The 22,983-nt window shown below is 35.2% G+C and overlaps 1 protein-coding gene across 2 annotated transcripts in view; it reads left to right on the forward strand.

The window, feature by feature from the left end:
- LOC129236896 (carboxypeptidase D) overlaps positions 1–22,983 on the forward strand; it is a 49,941-nt gene that overhangs the window by 24,165 nt on the left and 2,793 nt on the right. For both annotated transcript variants that reach the window (XM_054871185.1, XM_054871186.1), the window contains exons 2-11: positions 10,232–10,467; positions 11,781–12,260; positions 12,520–12,620; positions 16,838–16,943; positions 18,519–19,161; positions 19,389–19,798; positions 19,871–20,141; positions 20,210–20,433; positions 20,551–20,703; positions 20,776–21,863. In XM_054871185.1, the coding sequence (XP_054727160.1) occupies positions 10,232–10,467; positions 11,781–12,260; positions 12,520–12,620; positions 16,838–16,943; positions 18,519–19,161; positions 19,389–19,798; positions 19,871–20,141; positions 20,210–20,433; positions 20,551–20,703; positions 20,776–21,863 (3,712 nt within the window). The remainder of the gene's footprint in view (positions 1–10,231; positions 10,468–11,780; positions 12,261–12,519; positions 12,621–16,837; positions 16,944–18,518; positions 19,162–19,388; positions 19,799–19,870; positions 20,142–20,209; positions 20,434–20,550; positions 20,704–20,775; positions 21,864–22,983) is intronic.

Consider the following 22,983-nt stretch of genomic DNA (forward strand, 5'->3'; position numbering starts at 1 on the left):
GAAGCAATTTGCGTGCTGCCAATTTATTAACGAAATCGTCGTTCATAGCAAATTATTTTTTTATACGTTTTTTCTTCATCATTGTATTCATGAAGGTTGGCACATTTATAATGCAACTATTTGTGCTATTATTTCAGTACCATTTTCTTCTCATTTTTATTCTAATAATTATTGCTGCTCTAAATTCATTTCGAAAAAAAACTTCTTTAATGCAATATTAAGCCCAGCCGACAGCAACGCCAGCAGTGCAGTGTTGGTTGACAAATGACGTTTGTACTTTGAATTATATACATATAAAACGATTAAATTTAACTATTCGCCTTCGTACCTCTACCGGTCTTCAAAGACAACTTTGACAATGCATCTTGTTGTTATTATTGTTATTGTTTTTATTCTTACACATAGCTTGTTTTTGTTGTCTTCTTGTCGCACATCGTGTTTACTGTTTTGCGTTCATTAATATTTGTACTTTTATTTCAGTACTTCGTGTGGTTGTTGTTGTTGTTGTAAAAACAGCATTCCATACATACGACTATTTATGCTTACTATGTACCAAGTAAATACATAAATATGCATATAAAATAGATTTCAGCTCCATCAACCCCTCCAGTTAATTCAACTCAATCGATAGATAACACGCATTTGGCTCACTGTGGTTTCTTGACTACATTGAGCAGGCTGCAAAATGTCATGCAAGCAAGCTGACTTGATTTGATATCTAATTCGCTTCACATAATGCTAATATATAACAGCCAAACAGAATGGAAATAGCTATAAAAACATTTACAATGACGATATGAAAATGTTTGCTAACTTTCTGCCATTTGCAATAGAATTAGTATTAGATAGGGAAATGAAATTGATCAGCATCACGTTGGAGCGGTAATTTAAATACAGCGACAAACATGAAATTTCCCCTATCAATAGGTTAGATCGAACTAAAAGACTAAGACGTGGTATCTCCTGAACCAAATATATCCGTAGTGTTGCCACTAATATTTACAACTCCTAAATATATACACTCAGGACTCATGACTCAGCAACAATGTTGAATGTAAATCGCTGCTGGCCAAGCTCCAGTTTTACTAATAAAAAATGGGCAAGTTGAACGAATTCCGACAGTTAATCAGCCTGGGAATCACAGAAGGCATGCAAACACTCCGCATCTCTGCCTGACTATAATAGATTAGATTTTTTTTATTTCTATCTTTAACATTTGCTACTTCCTCTCCGCCACTGGTTAGCTTTGCTCTTTTTATTGTATTTATTAAACAAGCAAGCCTATATTTTTATTTTTATTAAATTAAAATTCTGAAACAAATTTATTGTGACTTCATTAGTATTGTCAACAGTGTCCAAAATTCAATGAACCTTTTCATGTGGCTGTCACTCAAACACATGATGGAAAGAATAATGAGATGGCGCCTATCGTGGTCCCGTTACTTTGCTCTCAGCGAATTTGACAACGAGTTACGTGATTTTAGCTCCAGTATGGCCAGATTACCATTTTCGTAACTTGATTTAGCATTTTTTTTTTGTTATTTAGTCTGAGAGTTTTTGTTCTTTCTTCATGACATTTTTCTAGCCTGTTCTAATTAAAAGCAATGTTTATAATTATGTAAAATATACATTTTTTTTAAATTAGTTAAATAATTCACTTAGTTTTATATAGCTTTACTTTCTTTAACATCTGGTGGCATTGCCCGCGATTGCAGGTGTTGTTGGTGTTCTTCTGCTTTCGGCAGTCAAATCTCTCTCTCGCTACTGCAGTATTGCCTACCTTTGGATATAAAAACGCACTAAAATTCCCATTCAAAGAAAATAACCCAACAAATTTTTATTGAATCATTTAAAGAATTTTGTATGCGTGACAAATTGTCTTTAGGATGTGCGTAATAAATGTGTTATGCTTATGTACAATTTAATTTATAAGTTATTTTTGTCAAGCGAGACTATTTTGTTAAGGGAAATTAATTTGAGGTTATGTAACTAATTAGATAAAGTACTCTTTTTGTAAAAATGTTAGTATGGTTTCTTTAGTATTTTCTGGTATTTTGTTGCTTATTTTTATAATGAATACACCTCTTGATGCCCTATGTCCCACTAAGGATTGATGGCCGGAAGAAACGATTACACCTCTATGGTTTTAATCCGCATTCAGTAAATTCAAACGCCTTTTAAAATGTGTAAAAAGTGTTCAATCTTAAGAAGAGTTCAGAGAGGGACATTTAATATTCTTCCATAACCTTAAAAAGAGCAAAAAATTAAATTCACACTTTCAAAATATCAAATTTTACAAAAACCAACTAATTTTCATTAGCACTAAAATCTTCTCAGAGTGGCCTTTTTTAACCTTCTTTTGTATAATAATACAGTTTTATTTTAACCTAAAGTTTCGGCAGCTTTAAATTAAAAAAAAAGAGGTTGTCTGTAAAGTCGGTTTACTGACGATAGTTTAACGTGATAACGTCATAAGAAAATACTAATTGAATGGTTGCATTTTTCAAAAGAAAATTTTAATTTTATTTGTTTGATAGATATTTTGTATGGATATAGAGAATGAGTTAACATTAACATAACATAATATACTTTAACATAACATAACATAACATAACATAACATAACATAACATAACATAACATAACATAACATAACATAACATAACATAACATAACATAACATAACATAACATAACATAACTTAACATAACATAACATAACATAACATAACATAACATATCATAACATATCATAACATATCATAACATATCATAACATATCATAACATAACATAACATGCTGTTCAAGCAAGGTAACGACGCATGAGCAAGATAACGACGCATTTTTTGGTGCGTGCAGCTGGCTACATAGAATTACTATATAAGACGTTATCACGTCAAAAAATAATAATAACATTAAAACAACAGGTATTATTAACAAACTTGGTTTTATTTTAAATTCTTCAAGTAAATCAAATTAATAATAATCAATAAGAAGGCATATGCAAATACAAATAAGTGAATTTATATATGTACATATGCGCATATACATACACATATACGCTCACTTAAGTAGGAGAGAGCAAGATGTCGAACGTTGCCGTTCGTTTGCTTTGTTTGCTTTGTCGTTCGTTCCGCGCTTTCGCTTGCAGTTCATTCAAGGTAACGGCAATGAGCAAGGTAACGACATATGAGCAAGGTAACGGCAATGAGCAAGGTAACACTAATGAGAAAGGTAACGACACATTTTTTCGTGCGTGCAGCCTGTTAAATCGAATTATAAGACGTTATCACGTCAAAAAAAAACAAACACGAAACTTAAAAATTTTCGCATTTTCGGTATAAAAAAGCACTACATTTATTGCGAAGAGCAAATGGTTGGCAATACTGCACAACTCAGCAAACGTGACGTTACGTACTCTCTGATGGGCGCAATCTTTTTTCTATCATTCTTGACTCAAACACACACTGTGCAGATACGATATTACGCACTTGTACACTCTAAGGTTGCTCATACGCCAGCGATAACCTCTCAACATATAATATTTGAATATGTACTTGTTCACATGCGATTGTACGCTAGTGTGTGAGTGTTTGCTTTAAGTTTTTGTTTACTTGCAGTTTTTTCACAGGAGTATTTGTATGCTTGTACAATAAACATTAAATAAACTTAGTTTTAATATCTTTTAGTTCCTCATGCAAAGTGCTTAAGTAGATTTTGCACCTTTTCAATTTGCACAGCACACATCTGCACACATTACCAACTTACGATCTAATGTATTTATGCACTCACGTGTGTATGAATTGTCATTGTTGATATGTTTATTATGCGTCACGTATGTATTTGTTTTGTTCATTGGCGTTACGTCTAAGTGGTTTTATTATTTTTTTGTGCTTATTTTTTAGATTTGGTTTCGATTAGTTTAATAAACAGTCAAACTCATGTGAGGTGGGTTATTCCCCACAACAATCAAGAGTAAGTAGGTGAAACGTAAAAATAAAGCACTGTCCTTGAGTTAAACTATTTAATTCAAATATTATCCCCATTAAAACTTCAAATTAAATAATAGATTAAAAAATGAATGTAAAAAGTATGGCATATAAAAGTAAGTTAATAAAATTTTATTAAATAGAGACTAAAATAAAATTAGAAGTATTAAATAAAATATAAACAAAAAATATTATAGAAATAAAATGAAATATAACAAACAGGATATTATAAAAATTAAATGAAAATTAAAAAATTAATTAATGAGAAGCAAAATAAAAAAAATACGACAAAAATAAATTTAAATTAAAAAAATCTCAAAACAAAAAACAAATGAATTGTGAAATGAAGTAAAAATATAAAGAGAAACAATACAAAACAAAAATAGCTAGTGGTGGTTTTCGTAATGTAATATAAGTATAATTATTTCTCTAATAAATAAATAAATTAACTAAAAAATAAACTAAAGTGAAATGAAAAAATTTATCGAGGACATTTCTTTCATAAAATAACATCACATAAGAGCCATATTTGTTCGCAAAAAAAAAAACAAGACGAAGTAAAACTCGATCTAAACTTTCCAAAGATTTGCCCGCCAAACTGTGGTGTTTATTTGCTAATAATTGTTATTTCGTGAATTTGTTTGATTTTATAATAACAAGTAACTTTTTCTTTTAATATACAAGATAAGTTAAAATAACTAACTTAAGGAGCTTTGTTGTTGTTGTAGCAGTACCTAATAGACTTCGATTACTTATGCAACGGGCACTTTATAATAATTATTTGCATTGTTGTTTTAAGCCGTTATCACATTTTTTATATGCTTACAACTGAAATTAAGTACTCAGTTTAACACATACGAAGGTGAGCTGAAAAATACTTTGGCTAGCATGCAAATATTGTTTTTTTTTAGTAAAATTCAACTCTCACAATTTCATCAAAGCGAATGCGTTCTTAGAAAAAAGTTGTAATTCATAATGCATTTCCTATAAATTGTTGTGGATGCTAGGTGATAGTCCTAGCTCCTAAATCAAGTGAAAAACGAAAGTGCGTGGAATGTCTTCTAGATAATTTCTGGAAATTTTAAACTGAAAAACCGCCACGTCGGTTTAAAAAAATGTTCCAATGAGCCTAAAGCCTCACTTTCTTTCAGTCGAAGCTAGTTAAAGACTTGGAAGATAGTTAAAGACTTGCATGTCTTTGGACAACATATTTGACGGTTGTATATATACTTACAGCTCATCTTACTGTTTTAGGTATACGACTTGTATACAATATCAGTTTCTTTGTTTGCTGTTTAGGAAAAACATGTTTATCTTTTGCTATTCTTAAAATACGTATGTTTGGATTTGTTCAGCCCTGCATGATTATACTTAGAATTTACTTAACTATTTTTATTTATTATTTGTGAATGAAATCATTCTTTAACAAGCTCTATAACTCCCTCAATTTTGCTCTGGTTTGCTTAAAATTTTAACACAAAATTACGGAAGCGTTAAGCCTTTTAAATATGTAAAAATTAGAACAATGTTGCAAAATGCATATACATACATACATAAGTATGTTTGGCAAAACAATATTTTATGGTCTGAAGAAAAAACTGAAATATAAGCAAAGCTTCGGGCATACTTTGAAGTGCATCAAATAATTTGGACAAATAACAATTTTTTAAGCTGCATTTTGTATGTCATACATACACCACATATGTAGGTATGTATGTTGTTGTATCAAATCAACAATTGCTTCATGGCTTCTGGTATTACCAAATGGAAGCATACAACTTTATCGTTTCATGTATTTTTATTTTTTAAACTTTCGAAGCATTTGTTATTGCACAATTGGCGTTTATTTGCATTTTTTACGAACAGAATTTCAAATCAACAATTTGCGCTGCTCACAAAGCGAGCTACGGCGTGCATTTGTATGTGCACTCATACATGTATACATAATATGTATGTGCATATGTGCATTTGTTGAAAATTGTTCGACAAATGTCGTCACATGAACAGCTTTCAGTTCACCGTACGTCTGGGCAGACATACAGACATACATACATAAGGATATATCAACGAGGCAGCCTATCAACATTTCGACATTTTTAAACGCCACGCATTCGCAAATACAAAAATTATTTGAAGAAATAAAAAACCCTAAAGTGCGTGCCTTTGTATGCCATAAAAAGTCAACAACGTGCGACAAGTACCAAATAGTAGAAAATAGATCCAAGTGCATACTTTTCACACCATAAACACGTGTATACATATATATGTACAAGTATACACAAATACAAATGTATGTACATATGTATGCATATATGTGTGTTGCGTGTAAGCGCATAAGAAAACATTTTTGAAAATATGTAGTTATTATTGTAACGGCAGCATTTTGTTGACGGTAGACGGGGTCCACGATTGTCTAAATAAGTGAATTAAAATTCGACTAACTGCAATTTTAGCAATTTTGTATTTTATGTGTTTGTGTTAAAAGCGCGCAATCATAAGTGTAAGCTTTTATGGTTGTTCGCTTTTTATTTTAATTGTTTTTCTGTGTATGGTTTTCTGTATTTTCTGTTTTGATAATTTTGTATGTGTTTTTGTTAATTTTTTCAAATTAGTTTTTGTTTTACTGTGTCTGTGAGTTGTGTATACTTATATCAAAATCAGTGTGAAACTGTTCAGATATACATCCTGATTACGCAATTAAAATTTTTCTATAACTAAAGATTTGCGACCTAAGAACGAAGAACTAAATTAATAATTTATGTAATAAATACTTATGTAGCTGTGCATAAACTGAGTAAGATTCCCCATGCAACCCTGTTGTGATTTTTCCATAAGAAGAACAAAGTATGTTTATGTTCAGTAAATTCCAAAACAAAAACAGATTTTTTGAAAATTTGCTTTCAATTATTAAATTGTTTTAAAATTGTACAAAGAACACAACCACAAGAAAAAAGAATATGGCTGGAGAGTAGTTTGTGGAATGAGTAGAATGAGGAATGAGAATAGTTTGGCGGTTTTTCGTGATTTATGGTCACAGCGGCCGCCGTAGCCGAATGGGTTGGTGCGTGACTACCATTCGGAATTCACAGAGAGAACGTAGGTTCGAGTCTCGATGAAACACCATTTTTCTAATAGCAGTCGCCCCTCGGCAGGCAATGGCAAACCCCCGAGTGTATTTCTGCCACGAAAAAGCTCCTCATAAAAAAATATCTGCCGTTCGGAGACGGCTTGAAACTGTAGGTCCCTCCATTTGTGGAACAACATCAAAACGCATACCACAAATAGGAGGAGGAGCTCGGCCAAACATCCAAAAAGGGTGTACGCGCCAATTATATATACATATATACATTAGCTGACCCGGCGAACTTTGTTCCACCCTAGAGGCAATAAAAAAGCAGATTTTTGATTTTTTTAAGTTAATTTTTTTATTAATCACGTATTTCAATGAAGCTTTAATAGAACGCACTCTTCAGTTAAGCACCTTGTGATACACGACATTTTTTGTTTTATTATCAGGTGCAAGAACAAACAACGCAGATGGTTTTCCGACCCGTGAGCATGCCACATATAATTGACCATGTGAGAAACATTGATTTTCTAGATTCAGATCACAAACTTTCAAGTATTGGCCTTGTGATTTGTTAATGGTCATGGCGAATGTAAGACGGATCGGAAATTGAAGTTTTTTAAACTTAAACGGAAGATCGGTTGGGATCGTCGGGATAATCGGATCATTGTTCATCAATTTATTTACCACCAAACGCGTTCCGTTGCAAAGTTTTGGTGGGCTTATGTTTCGAAACATGATTACTACAGGGCCAACTTTTAGGCGTAAATTGTGCGGTGGTGAGCCAGGCACATCCAAGGACTTTAAAAATTCAATTGGATAGTTGGTGGCTTCATCTTCATTTGTTACACAGCCAATGGATTTGAATGAATGCTTTGTTCCAATGATATCATTTTGAATTATGTAGTTTAGGTCATCTACACCTTTATTCTTAGCCGCTAAAATTGCTCGCTCACTCAACCATTCGTATTTTTGAGTGTTTGCAAGAAAATGACGTGATTCTGGTGTTTCGCCATAAAGCAATGAATGCAATGGCTCAGGTGGCGGAGTCAATAATGACAATTTCACTCTTCCACTAAGGCAGCACAATCCGGGCGTTTCTCCGGAAAACTTCAATGCGCCACAATACTCGCAAACAACGTTCATTGGCCCAATGCAAACGCTAGGAAGCAAGCAGTAATCAGTGTTGCAATTATATTGAAACGCTGTGCGATTCAAATCAGCACTTGATAATTCTCTTCTTTTGCGTCGAAAATGATCTACTTGTTGATTTCTGTTATTCGCTCGACGATTTCGCTTTGCCAACCGAGCCGTTTCACGGGCTGCCTCGCTTTGCTCTTGTGATTGAGAAGCACGAAGTCGAGCCATACTAACGTGGCGCTATTCACGGGCAATTCCTTGTACTTCTTCAGTCGTTTCATTCGCAATGTTTCGTATCCTTCTTGCATTACGACTTTGTCGGGAAAGATTCGATCGTCTTGATCGCGGCATTGATAATGATGATTCAAAGAGAATACAAATTACTGTGATTATATATTTCTGACAAAATTTATATTATTAAATTTTCTACTTAACCATAAACAAAATAACGTTTAGCTGTCATTTGCGTTTTGTTATTCCATATCAGATGCGTTTTCGTTATACCACATTTTATAATGACTTCATGGAAACACGTTGGAATGGGATAAAATGTATCCTATGCCCGTCTCCTCGTTCTAAGCTACCTCTCCACCAATTTTCAGCCAAATCGGTTCAGCCGTTCTCGAGTTATAAATAGTGTAACTAACATGACTTTCTTTTATATATATAGATATATATATACTATATATATGGTCACAGCGAGCGAAGATTGCTAGCCAACGGAAGAAGAGGCAAATTTACGCAGAGATGCAAATGATCTCTGTCAATCTTATTTTCATGCTAAATTTCTGTCGATTTTTCTATTTTCACGAAAATGAAATAATTTTCAACTGTGAAATGCTAATTTAATTTGCTGAATTGAGTGTGTGTGAGTGAACAGCAACATCGATAACTTTTGTTGTTTTAATTTTTTCTATTTTATAACACTTAATTAATTGTTTATTTGATCGCTTAATTTAGTTTTGTTTTTTATATCCTTTTATTTTTTTTATTTTTATTAGTCATATCAATTAATATAATTAATTTTAATATATTTAAATTTTTTTAATTTTATTTGTCTTATTTTTTTTTTTATTTACATTTTCGTTTTGTTACTTTAATTTTTGAATCTTTATGGTCTCTTATTTATTTATTTTTTTAATGAGAATTAAATTTTTTGTTTTTTTAATTTTTGTCCTTTTATTGTATTTTATTTTATTAACCACTATACAAATATGTGCTTTAGACAAGATATCTAATTTATTTTTTTTATTGGAACCCGTCTGTTTTACAGTGGACTTACTGCATCGCTCAGATGTATATATGTCTGTATGTAAGCATGCTTTATTCAATAATTCGTTAACTCGTTTGCATTTCGCGGTTTCCTGCGTTGAATGCCAATTTGAATTTAAAACCTCCAACCGACCAACTGCTTTGAATGATAATCAAGTGCGCAGAAAGGTCAAGTACAGGTGTACCCGCAAACCACTATTAGGCTTTTTGTAACCACCTAATGACAAGCCACAAATCCAAATATACCAATTTGGCCATACTTCGATTTTTATTTTTGCTCTACTTAGCCCGTTCGTCGTTTAATGTTGCTGACATTTAATATACTTTTTCTTGCATACATATGTATATAGTATATGTATTTGCATACATTTACATGTTTGTATGTGAGTAAACAAAATAAGTTCCCATATGGCAAAACTGAAAAGTCCTTTCAACGCTCCAACAGTTGTTGGTGCCTCTCAGCAATGGACGCCTTCATTGGCGTATTAGCAACACATAAGTATTTACTTCCACACATACAAATGAGCTGTGTAATATGTAATCTACAACTTGCTGTCCTGATTATCTTGGACGTATTACGCGCGTCTGTTGCTTTTTTTGTCTTATCAATTTTGCATTTTTTCCAATTCCACATTTTGTATTTTTTTCTGCTGTTTTTGCTCACTCTTGTGTGCCATTTTTAGCCCTACATCACTTCTTTATATAACTGTATTTTGTTTATTTGTTTCTTTTGCGCATATTTGCTGCGCCACTTGTATTTCCAGGAAGGTAATTGTGAATCACTTCCGAATTATGTTGGTCGCACCAATGCTGCTGGCGTCGATTTGAATCGCGACTTTCCTGATCGTCTGGAAAATCAACAAACCATTCAATTGCGTGCGCACACACGTCAACCGGAGACGGCGGCCATCATCAATTGGGTGCTGCTCAAACCGTTTGTGTTATCGGCGAATTTCCATGGCGGCGCAATTGTGGCCAGTTATCCGTATGATAATTCAATGTAAGTAATATGACGAAGAGGTGTGAACGGGAAGAAATAAGAAAGCAGTGAGGGGAAATAAGTGCACAAACGGGTTTGTGTGTTCGCAATATATGTATGTAATTCGGAGCATATGTTAATAGATAAATTTATACCCACGGAATATACTCGTAGGTGGGCTGTTATGGGAGTAGGGAAAATTGCCAAAAATGGGAGATACAATTGAAAGGATTCTAAAAGTAGTAATATTTAAAATAAAATTTACCTATAAAAGCACACATGTGCGCTTGTGGATCCCCACCGCAAGCATTCCCGCTTAGTCTTAGAGGAAAACAGTTCCTTAGCTTCAAAGAAATAACTTCACCGATTTTTCGATGTTTTCAATTAGTACGATTTTTCTTAGTCACTTCTAATTATTTAATTAACTTTCAAAAATGTTAGATAAAGTAAAAAGAGCTGAATGTTCTCCGTTAGGTGTCTTAAATGGATGGTACTGTACCTAAATATGATAAATGTATTATTCGATACATCAGCGAAAAATATATCACCGAGCGCACTAGTGTATGATGTAACCGAGATAGATATACACACAAAGGGTCTTTCAAAAGACGCGTCTAGATGTTGTTTTATTGAAAATACGGCTATTAATATTTATATGTGAAAAATGACATCATGTAAATGTGCACCAAGAACACGTCTACAGGTAAAATCCACCAAACAATCGTTTCATAAATTGCTAATTGTTGTCGAGATGTCGAGGCTGATGGTTGTTCAAGATCACTTTGCGCTACAACAGCAATTTTCCCAATAGAACGACCAGTTTTTGGCCAGCCAGTCCTTATTCTATCCTCGACAGAACCAATTTCATGATTTTTTTCATCTACCTTTGAATTGTCGACTCATACTGACAATTATTTCCACCAACAAGTTACGAATTTGCGATATGCTGTTCTTAAAGATCGATCATTTTCATGATAAGTTTCAATAAATCATGATAAGTATTTAATAATAGCCGTCACTTTTGAGTGGCCCGTGCACCCGATGAGTCGGTAGAAAATTAAGCTATCTGAGCAAAGTAGATGCATGTAAAGTGGAAAGACCGAAAGTATTCAAAATAAGCTAAATCTGTCATTTTTTATATAGCGGTAATTTTCAAAAATCAAGAAAATAGTTTATTCTATTAATAGGTAAAGCAAGTTTGCTCAAATTTCATCCAACTTTAAAAAATTCTTGAGTCAAAACCGATTGCCTCTTTCACGAGTAATAATATTAATTAATTTCGTATCAACCACTTTTACTCCAAAATACAATAATCTACTCGTATGCATCATTAGCGCCCATCACGAATGCTGTGAAGAAAGTCTAACACCCGACGATCGCGTCTTTAAGCTAATGGCGCATACATACGCCAACAATCATCCGATTATGCGACAGGGTCACAACTGCAATGACACATTCACCGATGGCATAACGAACGGCGCGCGTTGGTATGAGTTAAACGGTGGCATGCAAGACTTCAATTACGCCTTCACCAACTGCTTCGAACTAACCATTGAGTTGTCGTGTTGCAAATTCCCAACAGCCGCCGTGTTACCCACCGAATGGGGTCGCAACAAGCGCAGTCTGATGCAGCTGCTGAAACTGGCCCATATCGGCATCAAAGGCTTGATTACGGACGCTAGCGGTTATCCAATCAATGGTGCAAATATTGTGGTCTCCGGCCTGGAGGATAAGCCGGTGCGAACTACACAACGCGGCGAATACTGGCGCCTACTCACGCCTGGCATCTACAATGTACAGGCGTTGGCATTTGGGTGAGTTGTTAACCAGAGCGGGAAGGGAGGAGGAGTGCAAACATATGACTGCATGAATTTGTGAATGTCTCCTTGAGTTGAACATTGTATGCAGAAAAACTTGCGAAATCGATCGACATGTATGCGTATGTGTATGTGTGTGTGTGTGCAAGCAAAAGTGAATGCAAATTTAAACAAAAAAACTTGATAACTTTATGCAAAATTATAATGAGTTTTATTTGTTTCTTTCTTCTTTACATTTCTTTGGCGCTGGCTGCAGCTATCAGGCCAGTGAGCCGAAACAGGTGCATGTAACTAACGAGAACGGCGAGGCGCTGCGTGTCGACTTCACACTCTCACCGCTCGAGACGAATTACGATGGTATAAGCAGTTTTTACAATCCATATTTCTTTAGACATTAAAGAGCGAGATCTCAGCTGTGGTTCAGCCCGCCCAGTTGTGGATGGTTTAAATTTTCGTTGTTCATTCTACACTTTTTTATGTTTTTGCGCTTCATTTTATCATTAATTTAATGCTTTGTTGTTTGTTAAAAAAAAAGCTTGATGAAGAATTACAGCCAGCACAGCGTACGAAAGTGTGTATAACAAGTTACATAAAACTAGATTTGTTTTTTGCATGAGTCCACTTTTTATGGCTCATTTAGATAGAAATCTTCAATGAAACCACAAATCTATCAGTTTCTATTGAACTGTTTTGTGTGATCTACTGCAAGTGTGAGCTTTCACACCACTATATCTTCTCGGCTGATTTTACTGTGTATTCTTGCTGATCTGCTACTTAATTTTTTATTTCACTTGCTAAGCATTTTTTACATTAGTATTGTCTCTCACATGAGCGCATGGCATTACAAAAATATCGCAAAAAACTTTCACGCTAGCGTTCAACGAAGTTCATATAGGCTTGCATTTCCACTCTCACTCACTAACTCATCCATATGCACCGTTTTTCACACTCACCATGCTACTAATAAAAGCACACTCTACTTCACACAGGCATTCCTAAAGCTTTCATTATCGCGCCCCATAAGCTTCCATCAACCCATCTCACAAGCTGTCACTATCACATACCTTCATTCACCTTTAAAGTAGATGCCAATTTTTTAAACTTCCATGCACAAATGGCTTTCGACACCATCTTGCAGTCTGATTTGACTGTGTCCTTGTCAAATTTTCCTTGTGACAAGACTAGCGCCTGAATATGTCTGAATATTATTAAATATGAAAATATATGCATATGTAGGTATGTTTGTAGTTTTAATTACCACATTAACTACATACAATGAAATGGCATGAAGTAAAACAAAAATCCATAAATAAATGTATGTATTTATAATACGTCTATGTATGTATATTTAATCACTGTTATTGTTATAATCTACGTGTGTATGTGAGGAATAAATAAAAATAAAAACCGGTTTTGTGTCCAATTATTTATTATTCACCAATCTCGCTGATAAGATTTTAACTAATTACCAGGTATCGCTTATGAAAAAATAACTAATAAAAATAATATATAAATGAATATGATTTTATTGTTATCATGTAGTCACATTGTCATATTTGCTATAGAAAATATTCATCTTTAAATTTGAATCTGACCCAATAATGTCAAAAAGCACATGTCTCCGGAGAATTTTTTTTTTTGTGGAGAAAATGCACTAACCATTCACATTTTTTACGTTTGGTTAAATTTATCTTAGAATGTTTTTTATTTTTATTTTGAAAATCTGTATTAAGGAGATTAGAGAAAAAACTAGCCACTGTAAACTAAGAAAAAACTTTCCAAAGCCTACTCTAGGTGGCTCATAGACATTGTTGCATTGGGCAAATCTTAAAAGAAATCCATTATTTTTGCGAAACATTATTGGGCAAATGGTTTAAAACTGTCTTATGGTCGATCTTTAGCTCAACTTCGATTGATTCTGTGATTTTATCGACATTTTCTTTTTTTTCAAAAATGCCTGAACGGAATGGCCGAACCCAAAATTGCACGTAATTAACTGCCACAGTATCTGTACCATAAACACCATTTACAATTCCAGCCTGGCTTGCATTTTTGCCTTTATCAAAAAATAACTGTAAAATGTACCGAATTCTTCTCTTTTTGGTACTTTCATTGTTAACACCCTGTAACTCACAACTGAATGAAACAATGCGGTAACAGCAAAATAATTTTTTTAGTATGAAATGGTACCTTGACAATGAGCATAAACTTCAAATTGTTTGATTGATACTTTACGAGATATCGATCACTACAGCCATCTACCGCGAAAATAATGGTTTCATTTTTCCCAAACCAATATAAGCTCTTAAAAGCTCTATCTGCAACTATGTAGTGAAAGCATCGAAGCACTTTTTAAGTTTTCACTTAACGACATATAAAGCTTTTACTGAAGTATTTTCTTATATAACTTTTTTTACAACTTGCGTGCTTATTACATACAACAAAAATCTCGTACACATTTTAAAGCTTTCACTAATCACTTTTAAAAATTTTACGTGAATGGTGGTCTCATGTAAGCTTCGCGTTCCTCTATATTACTCGGAACTGTACAGCATTTTTTGTTTTAAAACTTGCGTTGTCAATAGCTTATCGGAAATACTTTGGAGCTTTGAGCTTTCACGTGAACAAAAAACTTGCAGAAATTGTTAGGCATTCACTCATAATTAAAGTGAAAAAATAATTAAATATCAAACGATTTCTGACCTCAATTTTAACTAACTTTAAAGGAAAACTTTTTATAATTCATATTTAACAAAAATTCAAAAAGGCACATCCGATTATGGAAATTAAAGGCTCAGGCAAATTTAAGTACATCGTCACGATATGTTGAGATCACTAATAACACGAAATGGAAAAAGTACCAGCAACCTCCAGCTTCGAATGATAAATCACCAAACAAAAGTGATACATAATTTCACCATCTATGTGAATTGTCCATTAGCTAATAAAGTGCTAACTAACAGAAAACCAGTGTAGGTATTCTTAACCCTAGAAGCCCAACCTACATCGTTTTTTGACGTACACCCTGAAAAAAAATAGGCACGCATCATCGGACCGACGTGACTTGCCAAACGAGCTCAGTAGTATATTTTAAATAATTGATAAAATATTGAAATGGACTTTTGACAGCTCTCAAAAACACCGATTTATTTAAATAAATGCTTTGGAAATTGGAAATGCTTTCACTATAAGCAGCTGTAAAATTTTCGTTTAACATTCACAAATTTTTGTGCCAAATTTGTCAGTTGTCATTTGCCGGGTTTACCTTTTCTGCATCACATAGTTGGGAACCCTGTATGCAGTTAACAATTATTAAATGAAATGAACACAAAAGAGAGTTGGAGTGGGATTAGTAGAAGCCTTAAATAACCTTAATACCTTAAATAATTTTGGGATTTTTTTAAATTTTCATTATTTAGCGCTGAAAACCAAACAAACATATTTTTTGTTACTAAAATAGTACAGTGGAGCGAATAATTTTTGGAAAATGCAAAAAAAAAAATTACAAAAAAAATAAAAACCCGTTTCACTTAAAAAAATTGTGTTATAACTATGCGCTCTGTTACAAATTATATTTATTCAGAGCGTTGTTTTGCTTTCAGATAGAAAAATAAATGCACATGTTTCTTTATTAAAATTAAAAAAAATATCAATATATATAAAATTAATTTTATAAAATAATTATATTAAATGTAAAAACTATTTATTGAAATTAAAATTTTTTTCTAATAATTAATTAGGCATACATACATATTACAGTGTTATAATCAGTAAAAAATAATGTAACTATCAATTATACTAAAATATTTGAAAAAAATATCATATATGAAATATCAATGAAGCAACAAACCCCAAAATGCACCAACCAACTGCAATTAAGTATGAATATAAACTTGATCAAATAAAAAAATATTAGCAGCTGTAAAATCAGCAACGTTTATTTTTATTTATTTATGGGAAAAAGATTTTGCATACCCGAACCTCACTTTTATATTTTTTATAATATTTTTACTTTAACGCGAAAACTCGCACTCATCGCAACCGTCGAAAGCCCAATGCTTAGTAGTAATGGATGTTGAAATTGAAATGCACCTGTAAATTAGGTTTTTCATTTGCTGAACTTTAATGTTTTTATTTTAGAAGACAAAATAATTTATATGAAAAAATGTTTTTCCCAAAGCCTTGCTGATCATAATTTGCGTTAATTTGTACGATGATTTATTCCTGCATCGAAGTTGCATTTTTTTTATTTTTATATTAATCTATTTATATTAGCGCCATTTCCATGTTTTCAATCTCCCTATACTTCTTAATTATATGTTTTATATTACTTTTCTTTTCTCATTTGGTTGCTGGCTATTTCTTTTGTTTTATTTTTGTTTTTCACAAATCTCTACTCTTTTTCATCGGCATAATTTTTGCATATTTTTAACATTTATTTAACATTTTATTTAATTTCTAAACATATCGTACGCATCTTTCTGCTCTTAAATTGGGTCATATTGCAAATATATTTATTTACTTTACGTTTGCCTTTTTACTTCATCACCCACATGCGTTCTACTCATTTTTAGGTGATTTCCGTAAAGTGAAAGTGGAACGATCCAAAGCGCTAACCAGCGAAGATGATTTCTTCACACCAACGAAATTCGAGCATCACAACTTTACAGAAATGGAAAAGTTTGTATTAAAAAATTTGAATATTTCAGCTCCCGAACTCAAGCAGGTCAAAAGTAAAAGTGTTTTTAATAAAATAAAAAAGCAACGCCATTCTTTAAAAAATTTAAAAGATATATTTCGGAAACTTGAAGCAGCGTGGTTCCTAGACCTGTGATGTTTATAGCTTTCACATCACAGTTGAGCTTGAAAAACTGAGCTTTTTGCAATTACTTACTTTTAAACATTTATAATATTTAAAGCTTTGCACCATAAGCCGTTGGCAGCTTTCATGTCAAGGTAAGTATTTGCGTTCGGCAAACATTCTAGTCGATCGATGCTCAAAAGACACTGGAATCATAAGAATTCTCAGCTTAAAGCTCACTCAAGATAACACATAATGTCAAGTTTAGATAGCGCAACGTATACCAAATTCTGTTAGAGCTTTAAATCAACGATTTCCCTGCGCTGCGAATCCTGTAAGTCAGTGGCGACTCAAATTTAGTATGCGCGCGCAGCTGTTTTAAGCTTTCACGCTTATTAGGAAAAAAGCTCTCTCTTTACTCAAAAATATGGAGGCGCACTTATTAACGTGCCCCTCCTTTACAGCCAATTCACAACTTTCGAGCTGTGAAATTGATTTCATTCGTTATCGCGCTTTTTAAAGTTATTTCTTTAAATCAACAAGTTATTTATTTAAAATTCATAATAGGCTAATCGACTTTAATATCCTTGAACAAAGATCAGAGCTTTGTACGAAATTGAGTCTCGACAAAATTTTTTACAAAAAAGTGGACGGAAGCACTTATCGAAAATTTAAAAACTAGAAAAATGTATTTAAATGAATGTCTAGGTAGTCTGTATTCTTTGTTCGGAACCACATATTTTTTGAAGTTTGATATCCCACATTGAAGCTTATTAAAATGACATATCGAAATAAAAAGACAAACCGACACGTTGAGAACTTAATTCGCAACAAGTTTTCCGGTTCAGTGGTAGAGTTTGATAGCTTGGCACAAAGCTTGGAGTACAGAGATATCAAATTTGATCACCTATTCAAATGGTCACGGTTTTGTTTTTGTAGGAAGCTCTATTTTATATTCATACGATGTGAAGTACAGATTACACAATTTGTTCCCATCTTTTTCAACTTATGAGCTTTGCGCTCCTCCAACACAATTGCATCGCTTTGGTAGTCACTGTATGAAATAATAATGAAAAGTTTAGAAATATGCTTCAGCCTTAAAGTAATAATTGCCGTGCAGCCGATTGCATACTGCCAAAGATATAAGCTTTATATTGAAATGAGCTCTTCTTTCAGTGCTAGTTAAACTGAGTTTAAAATTGGGCATTTACAATTAGTTTAACGGGAAAGCATAGTGGAACTAGCAGTGAAACTCCCAGAAAGTCGAAAAAAGCGTTTTTATTCATGAATGCCGATTATCGGAGGTCCTTGCACCCAAATTTGTGTTTTCGTCGATTTTTACACCCCTAACTGCTTGAGTTCTCCCTAACCTTTTTGCTAACGCTGTTTCTAAGAAAGCTTTTTGTTTTGCCAATAACATTAACATTTTTTCCCTCCTTTCAACGACTCTATAGGTTCATACACAATACCGCCGAATCCTATCCCAGCATCACGCGACTCTATTCGATTGGCAAGAGCGTAGAAGAGCGCGATCTCTGGGTAATGGAGTTATTCGTGACACCCGGCCAACATATAGCGGGCGTACCGGAATTTAAGTATGTTGCCAATATGCACGGCAACGAAGTGGTCGGCAAAGAGATGCTACTGCTGCTAACGAAGTACATGTGCGAACGTTACGGTGTCGACGAACGCATTACGAAGCTGGTGAACACAACGCGCATGCATTTTCTATACAGCATGAATCCCGATGGATATGAGATATCACGTGAAGGTGACAAATCGAGCGGTAATGGGCGTGGCAATGCGCATAATATCGACTTGAATCGCAATTTCCCCGATCAATATGGTACTGATAAGTTTAATGCGGTGACCGAACCAGAAGTGGCAGCAGTAATGAATTGGACACTCTCGATACCTTTCGTGTTGTCGGCAAATTTGCATGGCGGCTCATTAGTAGCCAACTATCCATACGATGACAATGAAAATGATTTCTCCGATCCGATTGCGCGGCTACGTGTCGCAACGACAATGGGTCGCAAGCTGAATCCAACGGAGGATAACGAGTTGTTCAAGCATTTGGCGTTGGTATATTCGGAGGTTAGTGGGAAAATATTGCTAAAACGATTTAAAATGGTTTGTAAAATAAAGAAAATATCACTGCGAAATCAGTGGGTATTCTTAACTCATTAAAATCGCAAAGCTGGCTTGAGAAGTGTACACTAAAAAATGTTAAGCTATTTTTCTTTGGCGAACCTAAACCTTCCTTTTGCCAAAGCGCCTGTTGGTGTGGTTAAATTTCAACCTCTCTCTGTATTTTCGTTTAGGCCCACCCCACCATGCATCTTGGCAATCCCTGCCCGCTCTTCAAACATGAACACTTCCCAAACGGCATTGTCAATGGCGCTCAGTGGTACAGCGTGACGGGCGGTATGCAGGATTGGAATTATGTACGCGCTGGCGTTTTGGAACTAACACTCGAACTGGGCTGCGATAAATTTCCAATGGCCGAAGAGTTGCCGAAATATTGGCATGCCAACCGTGAGTCGCTACTGAAATTCATCGAACAAGTTCACTATGCCGTACATGGTACAGTGCGTAGTTCGATCGGTTCGCACATTGCGGGTGCGGCAATAAGGTTGGACGACGCAAAACATCCAAGTTTCAGTGGTGCATATGGCGACTATTGGAAGTTGGCGCTACCAGGCAGGCATAACATCACAATAATAGCTGACGGGTGAGTGTGAATAGAATGAACTGCTGTGTGTTTGGTATCGAAGATTTGTTAAACTTATCCGTTGTTGGCCAGGTTTGCACCTTATCGTGAGGAAATTGAAATCCCGCAAAGCACACGGGAAATGCGACTGGATGTGGTCATGATGCGTGATGACCCACAACATTGGTCGTCCGCTAATGATTTTCGTGTGATAGAAAACGTGGTCAAAACGCGCTACCATAGCAATCCGGAGATGAGACAGCGATTGGCCGAGATCGAGAAGCAGCATGGACAGATAGCGATCTTCGGCTATGCGGAGAGTGAATTTGGCATCTACTATAGCTCGCTGAAGCTGACGTCAGATGTAAGTGCTGTGATGTTTATTAAATAATTTGTATTAGAAATGTGAAATTAATTAAATTATAATTGTAGATCGGTGATCCGGAGGAGAGCAAATACAAGATACTCATACTCAGCTCCTTCTTCGACACTACATCGCCGCTGGGCCGTGAAATCACTATGAATATGGTGCGCCACATACTTGAGGGATATAAAGTACGTGACACGAGCACCTTGAACTTGTTACGAAAGAGTGTTTTGTATTTTTTGCCAATAACCCATAACTTCGATGTAATCTTCAAAATGTTCAACAGAAAGTAAGTTTGATGGTGGCGCAAGTGAATTTAAAAATGGGCGCAGTGAAAATATGTTATTTTATATTTTCTTATTGAACACAATTTTTTTAACTTAATTTTTTCATTATTTTATCGCAGTAACTCCATTTGCGATCCCGAACTGGGCAATGAACTTGCCGATCGTATACTCGGTCCCGAATCAGAAAAGAAACGCGATTTACTGCTTCAATTCTTTGATAGCGAGCGGTTCGATTTGATGTTAACCTTCACTGCGGGCAGTTCAGAGTTAACGTAAGGGTTCAGCTCTCTTCACCGTCTTAAATTTTCATTTATTTCTGTCCCGTTTTTGCTCTCCCTTCACAGTTATCCCAAAGGCGATCCGATAATTGAGAAGTTCGCACACGCCATCAAAGATAGCAAATTCAGCGCACCTTCGCTCCAATGTCCTAACACCAGCACGCGATCGCTACATCAATCAGCTACCGAGCGTCTCACCAATCTCCTCTACAAAATGTACAACATTCCACTCTTCAGCTTGGGCATCTCCTGTTGTCGCATGCCCGAACAAACGCAGATCGGCGCTATTTGGCGTAGAAATATCGATAAAATCAAGAATTTCCTGCAGCTTATCGAAACAGGTGTGGTAGGTGTGGTGCACAACGAAAAGGATGAACCGCTACGCGACGCCTTCGTACGTCTTGTCGACTATAGGCCGGTCTACAATGTGACGCGCAATACCGCACGTTTCCAAATCATCTTACCACCGGGTGACTATGCGTTGGAAATAAGCGCACCCAGCTATGAGTCGACAGTGAAGCGCGTGGTAGTCACTCCACAGCAAATCAGCAATTTAGGTATAGTGAAGTTGAACGCCTACACTCTGCTCACCGGCGTAAGTGAAATACATCGCTTAGGCGGCGGTGGCGATTCAGACAACACAGGCAGTGCTACCTCTTTTACTGCTGCCGAAACTGCGACCATTTCGGGTTTCATTTTAGACGTATCCAACCATCCGGTCAAGCATGCAAAAGTCTCAGTGATAGCGCCACACACGCGTAACTATCTTCGCAATTTCACCGATAGTCTGGGCGCATACAGTATACGTGGCGTGCCGCTGGGCGAAATCACGCTGAAAGTAGAAGCTCCACGGCATTTGGGTGCTCAACGGGTGGTTCATGTGGAAGGTGGCGCGGTGCGCGGCGTCATATTCCGTCTAAAGGCTGACGAACATGTCTGGGGTATGCCGCGCTGGTTATTCATCATGTTTGCTAGCATTGTCATAATTGTCGCCATGATTCTGTGCTTCCTGTGTGTGCAATTTCTGTTGGCCCGACGACATCGTGTGGATAAACGATACTACAGTTTTTCGTTGCTGCCGCAAAAGGGCAAGGAACTGTTCGAAGACGATGGCGAGGATGGCGAAACGGAACTGTTCCGATCGCCCATTAAAAGTAAGTGTAAATGGCTAACTAGTTGTAGCACTTCAGTGGAGTGGAATACTATATCAGTAGAGTATTTTAATATGTATATGCGGCGAGGTTACGAGGTTTCCGCTTGGGAAAATATCTCATTTCAAGCAAAAGTTTCTTCTTCACTCCAAGGAGCCTTATACTACAAGTATAAGGAATACTGTACATACGCAGCTATATTTACCAATGACCGAAGAAGGTCATAGTTCAGTTCATTTCAAGCGTTTGGTACTATCGCAGGGTGCCTTCCATTGTGCCTTGCTGTGTACTTATGTATATGTCAACACCATTACCGTAGAGACATCTGTTAGAAACCGAGCCGATTTTTAAACAAGCCACATGCTTTCTTTGCAGGCTGACTAAAGTAAAAAATGTCCTGAAGAACCATCTCCTTATTACAGTCGCCTTGTGTATCCGGAACGATCCGAATTTACATCCGTCCCAGAACAATCACTTCAAAAATATTTCTCTAAAATGTGCTGCGTTGATACAGCAACAAATAACTAATTCATCTGATATCCATTTCAGTTGTTCCAAAGCTCGGTGAAAGAGATTTGAGGGTTTCACCGAACTAAGTAAAATTTAGTAATGCTTATGAAACAACAAGCGTAATATTTTGAAAAACAGCAAACCCTAAAATTTACTTTTTATTACACATTTATTCTTGGAGGTGTTATTGGAACTCGCTTATTCATCTACGATGTTGTACCAAGCGGTAATGTCCTGTTAAAGTAATGTTTTGGAGGAAGACGATGGCGCCACCTTTCACACAGCCATCGTTTATCTATTTACAATGCAAAAATACGGTCGTAATAAGGGACTCTACATCGCCAAATTTATACGTCTTGAAATTTATAGCTTTAACATCATACTTTTGCCAGGAATTTTATCGGTTTACCTTAAGAACTCCCGACCAATTCTCTTCTCACATGAATTTGTATGCACAAAATGTCGCCGACGGTATGTTTTCCTTTTATGAGTAAAGACGAGTTTACATACACGATCAGATGATTTGACAACAACTGCATTTAAGCAGATGGCGAAACAATCTTAAACTGAGTGATTTATCACCTGACTTGCTGCTCACTCTTATGTGTGAATT

The sequence above is a fragment of the Anastrepha obliqua genome, chromosome 2, assembly GCF_027943255.1.
Source record: "Anastrepha obliqua isolate idAnaObli1 chromosome 2, idAnaObli1_1.0, whole genome shotgun sequence".
NCBI lineage: Eukaryota > Metazoa > Arthropoda > Insecta > Diptera > Tephritidae > Anastrepha > Anastrepha obliqua.